At 45.0% G+C, this 21,955-nt stretch overlaps 1 protein-coding gene across 5 annotated transcripts in view; it reads right to left on the reverse strand.

Annotated features, from left to right (window-relative positions):
• Window positions 1–21,955, reverse strand: part of LOC119379178 (receptor expression-enhancing protein 1) — a 70,727-nt gene that overhangs the window by 30,400 nt on the left and 18,372 nt on the right. For all 5 annotated transcript variants that reach the window (XM_037648388.1, XM_037648387.1, XM_037648389.2 and 2 more), the window contains 2 exons: window positions 21,503–21,616; window positions 123–207 (listed from right to left, as the gene is read on the reverse strand). In XM_037648388.1, coding sequence (XP_037504316.1) covers window positions 123–207; window positions 21,503–21,616 — 199 coding nt within the window. The remainder of the gene's footprint in view (window positions 1–122; window positions 208–21,502; window positions 21,617–21,955) is intronic.

Here is a 21,955-nt window from a genome sequence, read left to right on the forward strand (position 1 = left end):
TGATTGACAGTTTTCTGGCTTTTTTTTTCCCTCTACAAACACTTGTGCAATATAATTTGTATACGCCATCTATCTGAAGAGTCAAGATGTGTCATAGGTCTCAAACGGCACTAAGCACCTACCAAGTGCATTGCCATCCGGTCTGTCCTGTATGCCCTGGATAGCTGCTACATCACGATTCTTGTGTGCTGCAATCGCTTCTTGTGCCTAGAATTAAGAATGCAGAGTTCATGAACACACATTGTAAGGCATCTGAGCAAGTCCCATCCCTAGTATCTGATAACTGACATTATAAAATTGAGGTCAACAGGTTTCCCTAAATTTGCATTTAGGCAATACTAAACTGTGGCGGATCAAAGTGGACCATCAGTACCCACTCACACGAAAATTTCCTAAAGTAGTGCTGTTTAAATATGCACACTCCAGAATTTGCGAAGTACAACAGAGGTATTTGTTATCAATTTAGGTGAATATGATAAGCTACAAAACTCTCTAAACTGCAAGCAACCATGGTGCTTTATATAGGTGGGTCCAACCATACAGTTTCCTACAATTAACTAGAGGGAACTCTGGTGCTGCGATCGTTCAGCCACCATAGAAATGATGGGTAGTACACGGATTTACCTAATCGTCGTGCTTACGGCTTCGAACGAACTTGCGGCTTTGTTTATTGCTGTGTTTTGGCATTCATTTCGGATACAAAAATGGACCGTTGTGAACTTCGTGACCAGATTTGAATTGGTGAGCCTAAAGAGGTTAAAGTGGTGAAGTGGAACTGCTGCCTTTTGCTGAACTTGGTCTTGCGACAAAGCAGATGCAGGCCACGCAGAGCCAAACGGAGTTGAAAGACCGAAGTTTAGACAAATCCGTGTACTACTCATTATTCCCATGCTGGCTGAAGCGCCATGCGTTGCAGCTCCCATAGACACTAGCACCAGAGTTCCCTCTAGTGCATCTATTGGAAACTCTATGGGTCTAGCACTTTGGCAAAGCCTACACATATGCAGTGCCACAGAGCTACATAGCTGATAAACATAAAAGACAGGCCAGCTGTTAAAAATCAAATATAAACACAAGCTATACATTACAGGAAAAAGCATATATTATTGCGATAGCAATTATATGGACAGTCTCGGCTGATTTTTGCCGTCGCCATCGCCGCCGTCATGCTGCGTATATGTACAGTAAAACCTCGGTGATACGATCACGGCTCGTACGAATTTCGGGGTGATACGAACTTTTCTGTGGTCCCGGCCAAAGCTCATTAACCTGCAATGTATTGGAGTACGGTTGTTGCGATGCGATTTGCACCCTGCGACGTTTGATACGAACGTACACTAGCGCACAGGTACGAACAGGTGCTGCCCGCGCTGTCGCGGAAGACCCGGCAGTCACGCGCGGGCGCGGGCATGCGCGCTGCGCGACCATGAACAGTGCGTCGTTGCCTCCGAGATAGTGCGCACGAATCTTGGAGTCCTTCAGGCGCCTTCGCGTTTAGGTTACAGGTGACGTTGACGTCGTGCTTTTTTTTCCCGACGCGTTGACTCGTGCTCCTGTGCTCGAGGCAGCAGCGTGTTTGTACTGTGTTAACACGTGCCTGCCACGTCGATGCAAGCCATGTCCCCGCGACCAGACGTTCTATGAGACAAGACTGAAACGTGGGCTGCGGGTCCGTCATGAAGTCCCATTAAAGGTGGACGAAGACTCCAAGAGACGAAGCGGAGGGTCTTGGCGAAAGAGCTTGGCCTCTATCTATCGTGTGCAAAGCGTTTTTAAATCACTTTCACCGCAGTACTCTCGTGTCATGCGGAAAGCGTAGTAAGATTAGGAAGGGGCTACTAGCGGTCACGAGGCACATAACATCTGGTTCATTAATTACACAGGCGCGCATGCACCGTATATTTACGAGTGCAAGTATGATCGCTGACGTCTAAAAAAATTACAGCATATCCACGGGTGAATGATGAAGAGCTTGGGCGAAGCTCCTGAAGCAATCATGGTCTCGGGATTCGCTTCTCGTTGAGCCTGTTTCGCAGCGGCGTCCTTGGCGCGCACCGTCACAGGATCCGCCTGGCTGCCCGCCGCTGCGCATCGTCCATGCTCCGCCAACGATCCGACACGTATGGCGACGATCCAGGAGAATGAGAGAGGCGCTCGCTCCCCGCGCAGCCCCGCGCAGCCAATCGGAGAGCAGCGGCACTTCCAGCGCCATCTAGTGTCGATTCACACAAGCGCCATATTGCACACAATACTATTGGACCAACGCCATCTAAGAAATGAGACGAGAAATGGTCATGACGACACAGACTGTGTACAGCGCCATCTAGAATATCGTCCCTGAACTGCAGTTTGTATGTACTTCTATGAGACAGCGCCATCTATTGCATCATACGGGAGAACCGTTTACGCCGGACAACGGAGACGTGACAAGGTTAGACTAAGAGGAGCTGCGCGCCTAAAACGTTACTGGCAATCATTCAGAGCTGTTCATGACGTCGCTGCGGCCCTGAAAAACACTAAATCAAAGCGTATGCCAACTTCCTTTTGTCGCATACTGATTTTCCATCTTTTCTGGTGATACGAATTTCGGATGATACGAATATTTTTGGTAACCCAGCGAGATTCATATCACCGAGGTTTTACTGTATAAGAATGTATATATACATCAATATCCCAAAGAAAATTAAATCAGAAAAATGCTTCCGAAGCGCGTTCTTACATGCAAGCAAAGTGCAATGTTTAACTGTCTTGCAAAAAAAAAAAAAAGGAAAGAAAGAAACAAAAAAAATTGGGCAGATTGGGCAGACCGGCCGCTGCCTCAATGATAGGCTCAGAGAGCACAGCAACAAAGTGGGCAAGACTCCCCCTGACGGGTTTTTGGCGCTACACTGCCATAAATGCACGTGCCGACCCAATTTTGAACAGACTGTTGTAGTTGGCAAGAACAAGTCCGAAATCACTAGATTAGTAATCCAAGCTGAACAGATAGACTATTTTGGCGAAAGTTGTGTTAGCAAAACGTCACTAACTTTGAGCAAAAAAGAATTAGACTACCTGCGCATGTGTTAAGCAGAAGCGGTCAATTTCGTCATAGGAGGTTTTCAACCCTGTCATGTTGTTGATTGTATTGCTGGTTTTTCATGTTATTTGCTAGTGGTCACTTGAATGTCGTGTGCAAAAAAGGTATAAAGTAGGCTTGGTGAATGAAAATAAACGTTTTTTGTTGTCAGTAGCGCCAGTGTGTGTGTCTTCTTCCCTTCGTCCTTGTCTTTTCGCGCCCACATCCAAGTACCAAGAAAAAAAGGATCAGGCAGACTCAATTCCCATTGGCATCTACAAAAAGTGAAGCATTGTCAGTGGGAGTGACTAACTCGTGAATAGAGACCGGATTTTAGGCAAACGCCTATTTTGTTCCTTGCGCTCCTATCGCGCCCTTTTAATATATGAGCATGAATTAGGGGTTAAGAAGGGCTTTTACAGTGTTTTCATAGTGCCTATAAATGCCTATTTTTGGCGTTCGTGCCTAAATACTTACAAATGCCTATAAATGCCTAATTTGAAAATTGGCGCTTATATGAACCCTGTTTAGTCTCAAGTTTCGCTTCCAAGTGCAGTTTGAGGCCGTTATTCATGTTACTGCGCAACACTGTTCAGAGCTATGGGGTTCAACCTAGTCCTTTAGTTAAACCAACTCCCAGCAATAATCGCTAGCAGCTGTGAAGTGGAACACGCCGGCGAGCATTTGCCGCCGCACTGATATGGTGCGAGAAATTGACGAATGCGAACCCGAGGAGAGCCGTTGGTGCAAAGGAGAGTGAAGAGCAAAAAAAAAAGAAAGAAAAAGTGATGTGCATGCAGCTTTTGTTTTGTTTGCAACTTACTTTTTAACCGTTCACTGTAGTAGCGTAGCCAGAAATTTTTTTCCGGTGAGGGAGGGATTCCGCCACACTTTATGCATGTTCGTGCGTGTGTTTGTGTGTGTATACATACCCCCCCCCCCTCGCCTGGCTACGCCAGTGGTTCACTGCCTGGGCAGAAATTGGCTCTACGCGATTCGACCCCGCCAAATGGAGGAAGAATCCCTACTTTCTGGTCGTTTAGTGGTCTGGCTATCTGCTTCCGCTCTGTCCTCAGTCATGCCGAAAAGACACCCAGGAGTGTGTTGATTCGACAGTGGTCGCTTGACTCACTGTGCAAAACACGGGAGAAGCCGTGTTCTGCGACCGTGCGAGACAAAGCGCAGTTGCACGGCTACGTTCACCTGTTGGCGCCTTTGTGCCATGTTAAGCAATAAATTTTTTTTCCTGTCGTAGATAGAGGTTGCGCACTCTTAGTTTGAAATTATTTGCATTTATGCGAAAGTTTATTGTGCCTATATTTACGATATTGGAGGCTTAAAACGATGTTTGGCCTGCCTATTTTTGGCACCTAAAACGAGCGTTTTTACTGCCTAAAAATCCGGCCTCTACTTATGAATCATGTACACATTGCACGGTATTAATATTACTGCTGACCTGATAGTTGCAGGATCGAATCCCAGCCACTGCGGCTGCACTTTGATGGAGGCGAAAAGCTAGAGGCCGATGAACTTAGATTCAGGTGCACGTTAAAGAGCGCTCCGCTACGGTGTCCCTCATAATCATATTGTGGTTTCAGGGCTTAAATGTGAACAATTATTCTTATTATGATATTATCACTATGGAGCAGCATGTTATTCAAAGAAATGATTTATTTTGCAGTGAATTACATAGAAGACAAATATTACATACACATATTTACATACAGCACATTATATAATGCCAAACCTCTATATAACAAATCTTTTCATAAAATCCTTGTAGATTTCATGAAAAGATTTGTTATATAGAGGTTTGGCAATCTCAGCTCCATTGAAAACCATGTACTGTTTTGCGATATGGCTAAGTAACATTCCACCTCAGTTTTGACTTAACCAAATCCGTGAACAGGGCATACATACACCTGGTTCCTGCATGAAAGAAGGACCAACAGACATCTGTCGAGAGGGAATTATCTTTTCCAGGTGACTTTTCATGTGAAAACGTTGCTGGTGAGCAGTGGGGAAAAGAAAAAAAAAAGCTGTGCTATCACGACAGTGTTGGCATAGTTATGTAACTGATGATGATGATGATGGTGGTGGCCTTCCCCTTTGTAACGGGTTGCCGTAGTTTGGTGACACCAAAACCGGCGTGACCGAGGAAAATATATAAATAAATAAATGAGGGAAAAAAAGAGGAAAGTCATCAAACTGGCTAATGAACAGTTTCTCAAACCGAAATGAACAACTACCGTAGGTACTAAACGCGTAGTGTTCCGCGCTGCCACCAGTACTCAAGGCGCTTCTTCGTCACCTCCACCACCTGCTGCAGTTCTCCCCCGTCTTCCACCCTGAAGCCCGGTGCGATGGGTAGTGCCAATGTGCCAGATGGCGAGAGAACCTTGTTGCACTCGAGGACTACATGTCTGAGCGTTTTGTCAGTGTCTCCACAGAGGGCGCACATTGTCACGAGTCCCTCTGTGAACCACACTCTCCAAAAACGTGTTTGCAGCACCCCCGTCCTCGCCCCTGCCAGCAAAGCACTCCCCTTTGAGTAACACCCCCAACTCTCAGTGTGTGGCCAACACTGCACTATGCCACAAAAAAATTTTTGAATGTAGAGGCTGGCTGACCAATGACTACCACTTCAGTGCATTGCCATATATAGATAGCACTGTAAGTGGTGTCAAGAAATGCCACCTAGCAAAGGAAACGGAATGCACTGCCATGCGGTCACTCCATGCCGACTGCACCCATCAAGCTGAGTTGTGGCCAACAACCCGCTATGCCTTTTTGTTTCCAAACGCTGCCTAATAAACGAGTGCGACTCTGGCGCGAAGCATTGGAAATGCACGTGGACGTGATAGCAGCCAGAAACAAATGCGCAAGTATGACTTATCACCAATAATCCTGTCGTCATAGGCATCTTCAACTATCTGCTTGGCTGCACGTGACATGTAGCGCCAGTGTAACAGGTACTGTACACTTTTAATAGGCAACACAGAAATGCATCTTAGTGCTGTTTGCTACTGCCTCCTTGTACGTAATTGCTTCAAGTGCATGTCACCTGCAGAAACGAAAGCAGCATCGATGTTGCTCCACTGACCCAACAAAATACCTGTGCACAGCTGGGAGTGACAAGGGCACCGGAAAACCTCCCTGCATAGACACTACCATAGCAAATGTGCATACGTATGGTACGGTAAGAGTCCCAGCATAGTGCGAGTGCAACAGAAGATGCATACAAGGTTACTTTTACTGTTGAAACATAGGAATTCAGAAATGTTTAACTGTGTGACTGGACGAAAACGTGAACATAGACACAGACAAAAAGCGCAGACTTCCAACTGACGTCATTTTGTGAAAGCAGGGGAATGCTATGACAGTCAGGCATCTGTTGTCTTCACACACAGAGTCTACATAGAGGTGGAAATACTTTGCCGCGCCTACAAATTTTTTTTAATGAGTAACAGGAACTTGTTAATTAACTTTTCAATGATTAACTTCAGGACAGTTGTTTATATAGACGAGTTGTTGGACACGCCAATTGAGGGTGTACCCATTTTTTAGAAATCCTCACACACAAAAAAAGAAAACATGCATCTAATTTGACATATTAATCATTGAAACTGAAGGCCCTGATCCAGGCGATATTGAATTCGAGCGTGCCAGGCCGGTACTTCACGTTTAAACTTCAAGTTATCTCAAATACACAAGTGCACCACTGTTTCATGGTGTGTGAGGTTTCGTGCTCACACAGTAACCAAATGTTGCACACATTGACCAAGAAAACCGCAATTTCCAGGACATGGGGGCAGCCAATGCAGCGCTTCTCACACATCACATGCAATAAATAAGCACTCCACTTGCGTATTTGAGACAACTTGCCCTTTTTTCCTGCATAGATTCTGTTGTGACATGCCTTTTTTTCAGTTTGTCAGGTGAAGTTCTGGTCTGATGTAACACAGTGGTGGAATTTCCTGCGCACCCGGTGCGCTCAGTTTCAATATCACCTCGATAGGGGCCTTCAATTTCAATTAATATCTCAAATTACGCGAGTTTTTGGGAATTTCTAAGAAATGGATATCCCATAAAATGTCACGTTCATATAAACTACCCTCAAGTTAATAATTAAAAAGCTAATTAAGTGGTTTTTGTTAACCATGGCAATACAACTTTAGCTGTGGCAAGGTATTTCTGCTCCTATGTAGAGTTCATATGTGAAAACAACAGATGCCTGGCTGTCATAGCATTTTTATTTTTAAAAAAATCTGTATTGTCTAAGAAAAACATTGAGTATATTACGTAAATAACCTTTTTTTTTTCCTGAACTACGCGTAACATCATTGGTGGAGGTCGACATTCCCTACACCCACCACGAAGCTTTGCAGTGGTTGCAACGCCAACAATTTCACCTCACCGCCTGGTCATGACTAGAGGCCGGATTTTTGGGCACTAATAAAGTTCATTTTAGGCACCAAAAACAGGCAGGCAAAACAATTTTTTAGGCTTACAAAATCGTAAATATAGGCACAATAAATTTTCACATAAATGCGAATAATTTCAAGCGAATACGTGCGCGACCTCTACCTACATCTACGACAGGAAAACAAATGTTATTGCTTAAGATGGCACAAAGGTGCCAACATTTGAACATAGCGTGCTTTGTCCCGCATGGTTCGCACTCCCGTGTTCTGCACAGTGAGTCAAGTGTCCACTGTAGAAACAACACACTCCTGAGTGTCTTTCCGGCATGACTGAGAAGGGCAGAGCAGGAGCAGACAGCCAGATTGCTAAAAGACCAGAAGGGAGGGATTCCTCCTATGGCCGGGTCGAATTGCGTAGAGCCATTTTCTTCCCTGGCAGTGAACCACTGGCGTAGCCAGGTGGTTGGGGGGGGGTTCAACCTCCCCTCCACCGAAACTTTGCTGTTTTGCGTGTGTGTATATACACGCACACGTACAAACGCATGCACGAACATATATAAAGTATCGTTGTCCCCCGTCCCCCCACCCTGAAAAACATTTCTGGCTATGCTACTACAGTGAACACCTTAAAAAGTAAATTACAAACAAAACATAAGCTGCGTGCACCTTACATTTTGCTTTCTTTTTCTGCTCTCCGCAGTCTCGCATTCGCCAACCGGTCGGGCCATGTCAGCGCGGCGGCGAATGCTCGCCGGCGTGTCCCGCTTCACTGCTGCTAGCGGTTGTTGGTTGGTTGAACTAGAGGACTAGGTTGAACACCAGAGTGCCCAACAGTCAATCTTACGCGGTAACATGAATAATGGTCTCAAACAGCACCCGGGGGCGAAACTTGAGGCTAAATAGCGTTCATATAAGCGCCAATTTTGAAAATAGGCATTTATAGGCATTTGTAAGCATTTAGGCACGAACGCCAAAAACAGGCATTTATAGGCACTATAAAAACACTACAAAAGCCCTTCTTAATTTCTAATTCATGCTCACATAGCAAAATAGCGCGATAGGAGCGCAAGGAACAGAATAGGTATTTGCCTAAAATCCGGTCTCTAGTCATGACGCTTCATCGACAGTGGCGGCCTCTGCAACTATCGCTACTATGTTTTCATCACGATTGCACATCCTTGCAACCCTGTCATGTTCTCCGGTGCAGATGGTTTGAATGTTGATGAATGGTTGTGCCTATGTGAATGTATTGGTACAAATAACAGGTGGGATCCAACAAATACACTTGCAAACGTTCTTTTTTTACCTTGGTGGCACTCCACGGGTGTGGTTTAAGACTTGTGAAAAAGAAATCACTAGCTCGGATCTGCCAGCACAGGCATATGGAGTTGTGCCCGTAATGTGCGACTTTCCTCAGCAAATCCATAGCGCAATGCGATCCTTCCAACAGCAGCTAATATATTTGTCGGGGTTTTATGTCCCAAAACTACAATAATGTTATGAGAAATGAGAACCGCTGTAGTGGAAGGCTCCGGAAATTTTAACCACCTGGGGTTCTTTAATGTGCACTTAAATCTAAGTACACAGGTTTCTAGCATTCCAAAAGCAGAAGACTTTGTTCGAATGAGCTTTGCTGTAAGCTACTGCCATCAATAGCAAATCTTGTTGGAGCCTTTTCAACAAGGGAATGTCTTCATCAGAGCCGCAACTTGAGCAATAGTTGCTTCTCTGACAAAGACAGCAGCTGAGCAACAGAAGAACTTGTTCTTGGCGTGGTTGGTGAGAGTATGAAGGCATAATTTGCCGCTGACAAGATGCACACAGAAGATGACGAGGACGACGACAGGGGCGCGGCACTTCAACTAAATTTATTTATGTCAGGACACAAAGAATATATACTGAAATACAACGCATGAGCCTAAAACCAAACATATCAAACAGGAGATTAGATTTCTTGAGCATTGGTTGCCCTATTAGATATGATTGGTTCTAGGTGCATGCGTTGTACCTCAGTATATATTCTCTGTGTCCTGACACAAATAAATTTAGTTGGAAGTGCCGCCCGTGTCTTCTTCTGTGCGTGTCTTTTTAGCGGCAAATTATGCCTTTATACGACTGAGCAACAGTTGCACTGACAGGTCCCCGTGTCGAAACACTGCCTCCAGGACATTTGTGCGGATCCGAGGCATGAGCGTCGGCAGGATTTTGTCTTGGGGGGTGCAAGCCTGTGTTGCATCGCGGCTGGGAGAGGGGGAGAGTGCTGGTGTGTCTTGAGGGGGGCAAGTGCCCCTTTTGCACCCCCCTGCCGACGCCCATGATCCGAGATGCACTCGAAACCTCTGCATGGATGTTTCAATCCCTTCCCTCTGCCGTTCACCCACGACGGCAAGTGGTGCCACCATTTGCCATGCACCGGTTCTCAAGGTGGCGCTGTGTGCAGTCTCAGAGTCACAAGATTTTGTGTGAACCGAGCCACGCTGGGACGTGTTTACCTTCCTGTCCAATAACCCCTTTGGGAATCGCTGGACTGCTGCCTGCCTTTGGTGCCTTGGCATGTATACCTTTGTGCTAGATCCGGTTGTGTACGCTAAGCCAAAGAGTGCTGCCTGGTGCTCGTGCATGGTCGTACTACGCTGATCTGCACTTGCCGGAGGCCCACACGTACAGAGATTTGCCATAGCTCTCGTGACCAGGCCCAGTGGTCATTGAGAGAGTGCGCAGTATAGCCCCGAGAAACTTTTTCCTGAGCGGTGTCTTAAAGCAGCCTTTGCCAGCTGAGACATGCTTCCAGTTCCCCTTTGTGTAACATCCGTGCATAGAACCCTTCAGTCCCCCACGTTGTGCAGTGTATTGGGGTGCCTCCAAAGGCAATAAAGTGCTTTTTTGTGTTCTTAGCTCAAACATTGTATATTCTGCTGTGCAGCGGTTGACGCCCTTGCTAGCTGAGTGCGCGTGGAACGGTGCACTACACGTAAGCAGGCGACGGCGGACGCGGCCCTGCGACTCGCTAAGCCTGAACACGCGGTAGTCTAGACTCCAGTGAGTTACGAGGCTACTACACATTCCGATTTCTGATCTCTTCAAGGCTTGATCTTCCCTTGAACTGCTGTCTAGTTCAAATGCAATCATCGATGTGAAGACAGTTGTCAGAAGTGTCCAACTGATGTAATCATGGCACATTTTACGCATGGAATCAATGCTACTTTGAACTTGTCCCTATATACCATTCAAATTTTATCTTTCGCTGTATTTGACAGGTGCAATCAAAAATGGTCAAAATTGACAGCACAATTCCACAGCAATGCTCACATCACGTTTCTAAGTTCATCTTGGTTAATCACAGTGTACTCTTTAATCGATGTAGTTTAAAGGGGCCCTGCAACGCTTTTTCAGCATGGTCAGAAAACGCTGCCGGTCGGTAGTCGAGGCTCCTGAGAACACGAGAGTCCACATTATAGCACAGCACGCAGTCTGGAATTTACAATTAATTTGCAGTCAGGTAGAAATCGCTCACTCTTCTCTCAACAAATGATGCCATAAACATGAAGTCCATGGCCGTTCGATGATTTGAGCATTGTGAGCTGCATAGTTACTGCAGCTGCCACAGGATGCCGCCACATGCCTGTGTCCGTGCTTGTGATCACACTGAAAGTAAGCCATGCATTCGAAGAAAAAGAAAAGCGCTCAAGTTCATGACGTGCGCTGACGAACGGATGTAGCTTCTTGCCCCTTTGTCATCCTCTCCCACCTGTGTAGCTTTCAGCGTGCTCACTGATACAAAAGGAGAGAGAAAGCTCTTGAAGCATGAGACAAATCCCGGTAACTCCACTCGTACTTGACAGATTCAAAAAATTTTATCCGGCACTCGATTCATGAGGCAATAAACTCCTTTAAGGAAGCCATTCGATGATTACTTGGAAAAGTGTTAGAAGGCCCCTTTAAGCGTCTGCCTTCCTTAGAACACAATCACATTCATTTTTATCATTAAATAATCATGTAAGCCTCAGCAGCCGCCGTCAAAATGTTTTGTGTTGTTTGATTTTCTTGCATACGCGGGCACTTCTGACCAATTATTAGTGGCGAATGCTGCCTTTAAAACATTTAATTTGGTGTTAAAGTGAACATGACTGCTTAAAACCGACTGGTGGGCTAGTTGGTACTCCATATCTTGTTTCAGAACAAGGAAACATGAGGACGTAAAGAAAGACACTAGGACACAGCGCTTATCCGAGTTGGCAGCACCTTGCGACATTACCACAAGTATGACATGGGTCGGGGACCTTGTGTGACGTTCCACGAGTAAAGTGAGTATTGTCGACGTCACAGACAAGTTTGTGGGGCACACACAATGTCACAAATGGCGGCCTATCGGGGCTACTGTTCCTTGCCCCCTCACTCTGTTGTTGGGCTTTTTATCAAGGTGGTTCTGGCTGCTTATGCCAGTGGCTTTTTAGGGACCACAGCAAGAATTTTTTTTTTTTTTTCTGAGGTGGCACTCTGCTTGGCAGGCGGGTGTGTCACATATCGTTTCAAAGAACGCGCCTGCTGTGTCACACCCTAACTCATACCGCCGCAGCACCCACGTCATCTCATTCTTTCCCACAGGGGCGCAGATTCAAAATGTGCAGTCTCAACGTCAGCAAGCGCATGTGATCTTACGGCTCCACTGGGGTGGGGCGCTAGTTTCTTACAATATCAGGTGGGCGTTTTGAAGTGGCGCCAAAATTGGTCATAATTAACGATGCTAGTATTAATTACGATACATCAGAGCATTTTTTGTTCAGTTTCGGGACTGTCAGACACAGATCAACTAATTAAAGCATAAATGTCAAAAACAAAAATTTGGCTGTCAGGGTTCCTTTAACATCCCAAATCAACACCTGGAGTACAAGAGATGTTGCAGCCGACGACTCGAGACTAATTTTGCCAACAAGTATATGGAATTAAGCACTATTGTGTATAGGCACACAGCTTTCTTTTAAATCACATTCTACGTCTACCCAAGTGTGGCCATCAGTACTGGGAATTGAAGCTGTGGTTTAAATTTCTGTAGCAGAACATCGTGGCCACTGAGAGAGCGCATGATGTGGACATCCTTGAAACACAGACACATGCAGCTTATTAACTGCTGCATGCGCATAAGGCTTTGCACTTTGGCTTACTGTCATGTTTAAATAGAATTATGAGGAAAATATGAAGTGAACAAGAAAAGTGCAACTATGAAGAAGAAGAACAAGAGCAAAAATAGAATTTGGTGTGCAAAAGAAGAAATACAGAAAAGAGAAAGACGTAGTGCTGAAAAAAGGACAGGGAAGAGAATATTAAGCACAAAGGAAGAAGCGAGAAATGCGCACAAGAGACGATGTGACCGACAAAGAAGTGGACAAAGCAAAAGGCAAAACAGTTGGAACGAGCAGAGCAGCGGAAGAGCTGGAGTGGAGACATGGTTTTTGCATGAAGACTGGTAGCAGTGGAACCGAGAAGAATGTCACCCAGCTTACACAGCAACACCCTGTAAGTTGTGTGGGCACGATCAAGAGTAGAGCGCTGGCCCAATGACGACGCCCTCACGACGGCTCGCCAGACATCCTACGACTATACCCCGTATAGAGTGCACAAGAGTAAGGAGCAGTACAGCTGCATCAACAACCCTGCATCGGTGTCATTCTTGTGCCAGATCAACGGTCCAGCTGATGGCTTTAGCAGCCACACCACCAACTTCCCAGCGAGGACCCTACCTGAACATGCGACTTGACATTGGAGCCGCAGCAACACCAAGGCGATAAACTGTAAATTCTATTTTCTTGTATGTAGTTTGTTGGGGTCCTCTTATCATATTTAGTGTGTTTTTACTATTTCATTATCCACATAATTCCTGTTTTGTGTTCCAATGAATGACTACGACACTTACTACATGCTATGAAAAGACTCAACATTTCACTTTTTCATGTTATTATATCTGCTGCCAAAGGGTTCTGTTCTTGAAGGCCTGCTTGATATGTGATTAAAAGGAATAGACCAAGTAGATGCCTCGCCCGAGTTGAAAACCACTCACAAATTCCAAATTGCGCTCACAAGCACGAATTAGAAGTGTTCGATGTGTGACCACCACGGACCCGCAATTTGCGCATGATGAGTGCCGTGCAGCAGCTGCTGCATGGGTCTCCTGCTGCTCACAAACTGAGTGCAAGTGAAGAATTGAATGACTCATTAAATTCAAAATGCAATTCACAATATTTTTTTAACACTGATGAATTGCGGAAGTGGATAAACAGAAATGAGTTATGGTCACAATCATTCTGACCACTTGTGGAACCGTAAGATGCCATACACAGAACCTATGGGTAGCACAGATTTAAGTTTGAGGACCCTTCATTAGAATATTAAGTGGTATTAAGCCTCCACCCTCATTCTTTTGAAAGCACCTTCTCAACCAATGATTAGCCCATCACAATGCACAAATATATGTAGTATGCATGCATTTGCAGCATGTGCACTGGTAAAGGTTAGAACAAAGCAGTAAAAATAAACTCCAATAAAGGAAACAAAAGCAGCTACAATAACCAATAAAAATGTACATTTATTGTAAAATAAAATGCAAGCAATTGGTCAAAGCATAAAAGCCGTTTGGCACACACGCACACGAAACCCCAAGAATCAGCGACGCCTGTCACGATTGCGGTTAGAATCGTTAGCAGATGAAGCTGGCAAAGGCTCGCTTGGTTCTGCCTGGGGAAGAGTCTCCACGCCCTGAATTGAAATCACGGGGGAAAAATGAAAATCAAGGGGGGAAAAAAGAAAAAAAAAAGACAACCTTAATTTTTGTTCTAAATCCACAGTTTACTTATTCATGCTGTTGGTCTATTATCACATACAGAGCCCCCAAGAATTAGACCTGAAATGTTCTGAACAGACAAGATTTGGTGTCTGTCACTCAGTGACAAATTCATTGAACATCTTCTCAGACACGTTATTTCACATGAGCAATTATTTTTCACTTAAAAACCTCCTTTACATGCCTAATTGCTTTTTCTCCCATGGAGGATAGGCTATGAGAAAAAAATAGTATGACAGCTCTATCCTCTCTAAAAAAGTCAACATAATAAAGTTCTACAGTTTAATTTAACCTTCAAGGAACGAACAAAATTGTTCAAATAATTTGCTGCTGGGGGACACAACACATTTTGTCCCTTAATTACTCACGCGTGTATATGCTAGTATGATCACTGCCATCTAAAAACTTTACTGGCAATCATTCAGAGCTGGCTATTACGTTTCTATGCCCTTAAGAAACAATAAACAGTACAACGCCAGTTAGTATGTTGCCCAGAGTCATATTTATGAGAACTGCTGATAACTCAAACTTTTGATAATTTAAACAAGATCCTGCGGTCCCCTCGAGTTTGAATTATCAAGAGGCTACTGTATCAGCAATGCAATTCATAAATATCAAGTAATGTAAATAATTTCCTTTACGGTATACCCCCCTCTGTTTACGTGCATTACGACAGCAACAGACCCAACCTTCAAGGTGACCCTTTCATGATACTGTAAGCAATATAATTTTATGAAGTTGAGCTGTGTGCAGGATACAAACACCCATAGTGCTGTCTAAAGAGTGCACCGATGCTGTGTGCTCTAAGGTTCACCAGCAGCAAAACACAGTCTATGAACTTGTGACCACAAGGAACCCAAAGACTGTTTTGGAAGGTTTAGGTAGTTAATAATATCTGGGGTTTAACGTCCCAAAACCACGATATGATTATGAGAGACGCCGTAGTGGAGGGCTCCGGAAATTTCGACCACCTGGGGTTCTTTAACGTGCACCTAAATCTAAGTACACGGGCCTCAAACATTTTCGCCTCCATCGGAAATGCAGCCGCTGCGGCCGGGATTAGGTTTAGGTAGTTCTCTGGTACTCTGTGTTTCAGGAAAACAGACAGCCCAAAAGCAAAGGTAACAGTGATGCGGCCATCATATTCCATGTGCACAAGGTGTCGCGTTCTTGAGAAAAAGAATTGAAAAGGATGGCATGTGAGTTGTTTAAAACACCATCACACAAGCCAATCAGCAAGGCCTCTGCCATTCAACACCAAGCAAACAGCATTCTGTGTCCCATGCCTCACAAATTGGGGAAGCAAGAAACCAAAAGTAAAGAATTGACAATAAAAAGATAGCAGCATTTTCTCTCAATTGTGCAGCCCCCTTGCCGAACATCCAGGAAATGCGGATAACAAAATTGCATTCCATGTAACCGAAACACTAAAAACTGAAACCGACCAACAAAAATGGCTGTTGTTAGTGTCACGGTATATTCGAAACGTCAGGAACTACTTCAACTGATCCAAAGGAAATCTGCCCTCTGTGTATGAGAAAAAAGTGAGCAAATGTTGGCCAGGAACAAACTGTCAACCCTCTCTGCTCATTCCCCACAACTACCACTTCCACTTCACTTAAAGGAGTGGTGACAGAAAATTTGTGAACCTCTGTTTTTTGCTCTTAATCAATGGCTACTGACTGGTTAATAGTGGCAACGAAACTCATTTGCCCCAACGCAAGACGAATGTTTCATTATATGCTCGTATGTTACGACTGGAGGCAGTTTCGATTTCGAAAAGCACTCGGTGGCTTCATGACGTAGTCGGCCAACTCGTTAAAGGGGCCCTGCAACACTTTTCGAGCATGCTCAAAAAGCGCTGCCGATCGGTAGTCGAGGCTCCCGAGAACACGCGAGCCAAATATCATAGCGATGCGCACGGCCTGGAATTTACAATAAATTCTCAAAGTCAGCTGAAAATCGCTCCCTCTTCTCTCGACAAATGATGTATTAGTCCGCAAAATATGACGCGATTGTCGGCAGTTCCACCATTGGCTGATGTTATAATCACGATAACACCCTCATTATTACTTTCGTTGTTAATTTTGAGTTCAATAAGTAGATAATATGTATGTTTATATTCTGTTATCGCGTTAAAAACACCGAACAAACATTAATATTAGCACTTCCGGTCTCACCGACAGCTCATCTGCTCGTAGTTGCGTGGTTACGTTTTCTTCGCCATGCGCAGTGCCGAAAACGTGAATATTTCTGTGCTTTTGACCATCGCCGGTTGCTGTTGAGAGTGGCAGCCGTTCGAGTGTTGCCTCGTCAGCTGGGAACTGCATCGTCGGCACGTTCTCATGACCGACCGAGGCAGCCGTGCAGCATGTCTCCGATAACAATGCTGCCGTCCGGTAATGGCGGCGCTTCGGGGTCGTCTACCAGTGCCGTCTTACGAGGCGGTGTATCGGAGTATGGGCCGAAACCGATCTCGGCTGTCATTCATTCCAAACGAGCGCGCAGGTTTGCTTCCATGGTTGGCAAAGCGATGAAAACACTACGGCGTTCGAGGTGCACACCCAACATTACCAAACCGACGTGCAGTTTTCAAGCACGCGCGATACGGCTCCGCTCGACGAGAACGACGCAAGCCGACCGGAAGTGGCAGCACAGACCACGTGGTTGCGCCCAGACGTCAGAGAGAAAAAAATGAAGAAAAAATTTCCGCCGGCGCTCTTGGGCGGAGCCTCGCTCGTCTGCGCTCCCTCCCTCGACTCGCTGCCTAGCTCTCCGCGCGCTCGCTGCGTTGAGTTGAGGGAGAAAGCTGCGGAACGTGATCTCTATAATTTGGTAACACCACTTAGACTTGACGGATTCGAAAAATTTTTGCGGCATATGACTCGTGAAGAGTCATACGTCAATAATGAGACTATTCCAATATAACTAAGAAAGGTGTTGCAGGGCCCCTTTAACAAATACTATCAGGTGACCGCGAGAGCCAGTGACGTCGCTGGCCAGCTTCTGCAATGTTGTCAGCGCTGCTGTTTCGTCTGCTGTGTTAAGCATGGTGTTGAGCGTTGAGAGTGCTTCTTTCCTCTATCGTAAAACTACGCTGCTTATCTAGTGCGGCGATGGACGAAAGAGCTGGGAGGAGTGTAAAAATCGGCCAGAAAAGCTCGATTCACTTTGCGAATCTCGTCGGTAGCGGCAATTTTGTTCTTGTTGTCGTCGTTCAACTGAGGCGTCACTTTCCGTGAGGCTTGGAGTAGCCGCAGCATTAGAAGTGCTGAAAAATTTTCGCTCCGATCATTCGTAAAGTAGCAGGTTGAGAGGTGACAAAGGAAGCAGTGAAATCACAACATTGGCGCTCTGTAACAGTGTTTATGCGTAACGTGCAAGTGAAGTAATGTAGGCTTTACTGACTCGTATTTATATCGGGCAACGCCGCTTTCTCAAGGCATACCAGTCCCACGTACGCACATCGGAGGGCCGAAGCAGTTATCTGTCCACTATGCAATATGATCCTGGCAGCAGAGAGCTTTAGTTCGTCTGTAGGCTTCCTAACGTTTGCGGATACCTGGTTACTGGAGCTGTTGACGGCTGCGGCAGTAGCAGCAGCCACGGAGTGTGTAGCAACATCTTGTGGCGTTTTGTCCAACTACAATATCTTTTTTGTTTTTTTTTTTTCCATCGTGTTGCTGTTCTTGTCGAGAAAAAAATGCAGAGAGAATACTGTGAGTTGCTAGTTATCTCACTGCTAATGCTTTACACAGTCAGGAAGCGGGTAAGTCGCTGCAATGTTATTTTGTAGGTCTCTGGTTAGGTTATGCATCATCAGGTGTCGCTACCAGCGTTGTCCGTCTCGTACACACCTCCGGTAACTCGACCAGAACTCGTGATGCACATTGTTTACAAGAAGGCCCTGCTCGATGACATCATCGCCTTTTGCTTCTATTTCCGATTCTGCACTTTCACGAACTTCAAAACTCAATCGAAACAATTTTTATGCTGTATTTGCGGCTGATATTGTACAGATGGCCCCTATATGCACCCATCAGTGTGATTGAACAGTCATAGTGTGTCCGAATTTTTGTGTCACCACTCCTTTAACTCCTTCTGTGCCATGCTGTTATCCCAAATTCTGACTCAAAATAGCTATACCTTTCCCTAGGAAGTTCACACAAAAATGTAGCAGATGATGTTTAATGTGATTATTTCTTGAAATCCTCAACCAATATTGAAAAATAAGGCACTAGAGGAACTGGAAGAATGAAGTCCAACAAAAGGCAAATGTTGTGTAAAAGGCACAAAAACTGAAAAATCTATGTTTGCCTGCACGTTTCACTAAAGGAAGATTGCGGACTGTGTGATACTGCACAAAGTAGAAGATCACACAGAGTGTTTTCTCACAAATCATGCACCATGTCCTTGCACCACTGCCTTGCTGTGTCATTGCTGAAGGCATCACCATCGCCATCGATTTCACTGTCACACAACAAGTACATCCCCAACATTAGTGTCCTCTTCACTTAAAGAACTCTACATATCATCTTCAGACAGACAATTCAATGCTGAAATTTGTTGTTCTCCTGAATAAGTCGACACAACCTGCACTACCAGCAGTGTTATTCTTAAAGGGGCCACGAACAACCCCTTGGGATTGGTGAAAAAAAACGCATTCTCTGAACAGCAAAAAATGCTATGAAGATTTTAGACAAATTTTGTACTTGTGCGCGGCATGCAGACTTTACAAGCGGAGTGCTAAGTTGCCAATTTCTCAAGTGCCCTCTCTTCATACAGAGGCCTCATTCTCACTCCCTTAGTGGGCAGGGCGCCCACTGTACGCCACCAAACAGCAGATTGCTGCTATTGACTGAGAGCCGACATAATTCAGGAGCAGCATTTCGATGACATGCGCTTCTTGCCCCAGGGTGTCGCCATGTGCTGGCACCGTGCTCTATAGAGTGCTAAAATTACACAGTAGCAACACTGGCGTGCATAGGAATCACAACGAGAGAGAGAGAGAGAGAGAGAGAGAGAGAGAGAGAGAGAGAGAGAGAGAGAGAGAGAGAGCAATCGCGCTTCATGGCGCACACTCAAAGTCATCACACACGCATTGGCACAGCTTCTTTTTCCTGTGTCATCCCTCCCCTCCCTGTGTAGCTTCCAGCGCACTTGTCGAAACGAGATAAGTGAGCAAGTGCTTAAAACGTGCAACAAATCCTGTAACTCCGCTTGTTCTTGATGGATTCAAGAAATTTTTGCAGCACTCAATTCGTGAGGCGATAAAGTCCAAGGTCATTTGCTGATTACTTGGAAAATTGGTTCAGAAGTCCTTTAAAGGCCCCATTTATCAACATGTTTTCATACCTCTACACAAAAGAATGCATTCTTTGTGTTTGAGTGTGCCTCAAAATATGTACTTCGGGAGCGAAAATCTGAAACACAGTTACCAACTGATTTTGAGAACAATAGATTCTGTGGCACTTACACGAGTTCTGTAGCGCCACCACCTGCCCCTAGAGCATATGTATAATTGTAAGGCAAGTTTCCGGCATGAACCAGACGTGCAATGCCATGAACATGACATCTGTGAATAAAATTTCTAAAGTGTTGCCTGGCACAAAAGTACAACTTTGGTTGACGAATCTTGACAAAGTTGTGCTGCACTCGGAAACAGTTTACACACTTAGGAGCCATCCACAAAGCGTAATCATCTCTCTCGTTTGCATTTCTTTGTTTGGAAACGCTGCGCTTGCTATTCTCCTGTCAAAAATGGAATACCGTGCTGATAATGTACTAGCTGCTATGTTCCATATGAGCTGCACTGCACAAGCCGTTGCTGAAATAACACTCTTGGAAAGATAAAAAATAAAAAAAAAGGACGAGAGGGTGTAGCAATATTCCATTGTACTCCCAGTCTCCAGTGTTTATTTCCTATACGGAGCATGCGCACACTGTTTTGCCAAAAAGCTATTTCTCTATCACAAATAGAGGAAAAATAAAATGAAAATAGTTATAAAGCTATAGCAAAATGGGGTACCATGACAAAGCATGTTGCACCATGAGCTATGGGCCCTTTTCTCCCCTCCTCCACACAGCTCGAGGGGCCTGTGTACTATTGCAGCATGGAGAGGGCAGATGACAGAAAGCACGGGGGCATGCCGAGTGCTGGAATAGCAAAGCATTTCTACATTTTTTATTGCGATAGCAATTATATGGACACTCTTGACGGGTTTTTGCCGTCGTGTCCTGTATAAAGTCCAAATTGATAACATCCCCTCGCGCATCCATCGAAGCAGAGAGGAAACGCCCCGGCCTTCTTGAACGAGAATGAAAAGACGTGAGGGAGGGAGGGGGTGTGACTTGAGCAGCAACTTTGAACTATGATTCTAAGGGCGCAGTCATGATCGCTGACACGCGCGCTATTTCGGCAGCCATCAGCTGGCGGCTCATGTACCCTTCTATGTGCTGCGCTCTCAACGTGAAGAGACTGTGCGGAAAGAGCATCTTTCCCTGGAGCAGCCGTATTCTCTTACCCCAGCGTTTTGTAGAGTTAGGCGAGATAGGATCCAAAAAGAGTTAGCTGGCAGCCTCACTTCGTATAACATTACGATTTGTTGCTCGAGCAAGGTAGCTATTTGGGCGAATTGGTCAAACTTCATCATAAAACAGCACAGTTGATAGTCAGCACTCGCGTCGTCAGTTCTTCCTTCTTCTTTTGTATGTGTGTGTGTGCACTGTTTTATGATGAAGTTCATTGCTTTGCCCTTGTGGTGAAACTGTGATTTTATTTTTCTTAAGCATATCTCTACAGCCATGGCTTGCACCCCTTATAAAATTGAGTTGGATCACAATGTGCAAGAGATCCTTTGGTGACCCACTGAAGACACACTCTTTGTTTGGTAGTTTGCGTTCGAAGATTTTTTTTTTCTTAGCAAATATCTCCATGTACACTTATTATGAATACCACTGATATACAAGGTGTTTACTTGTTCAATATGCCTCCATTACAATGAGGTTCAACGGTATTCTAGTTGACCTCCTATAGCCCTTGAGCTTTCACTGCAAAGAAAACTGTGGCTTCAGTCAATAGCTGTGTGGAATTGCGGGTTAGTCAAGCTTTCAATGAGTAAAATCACGTGAAACAGCAGTTTTCTGCCCTAGCATGTTGCATGCATCAAGCAGATGTGTGCCTACTTTGATGGCTGTTTGAAGCACCACGCTGGTGGCATAGCTCAGACCACGGCTGCCCAGAAGCAACATGGTAGAGTAGCCTTGCTCCTTCGCTTTCTCGATCAGTTCATCTATGTCCTGCAAAAAAGACAGCGTAGGAACTACTTAGTATTTTCCATTGCAACAGCAGCAAGCAAAATGACTACAATAGGAGTTTGTTTACAGTCCATTTTGTTATTGATTGAGGTATGCAGTAATAAGCTGCATAAATGGGACAAACTCACTGCAAGAGTTCTTGGTGTTAAACATATATACAACTGAACTGTTCATCATGAAATTCAGGTGAAGGACGCGTTGTAATGAATATCTCTAAGCCGCATTTCAGTGCATGCACTGGCTGCCAAAAAAAGGTGCGTTAAAAGCTTTTGCAGTAGAGGGTAAAAATAAGCAACTTGACGGACTAAATACCAACTATAA

This window comes from Rhipicephalus sanguineus, chromosome 1 (genome assembly GCF_013339695.2).
Source record: "Rhipicephalus sanguineus isolate Rsan-2018 chromosome 1, BIME_Rsan_1.4, whole genome shotgun sequence".
In the NCBI taxonomy this organism is placed as follows: Eukaryota; Metazoa; Arthropoda; class Arachnida; order Ixodida; family Ixodidae; genus Rhipicephalus; species Rhipicephalus sanguineus.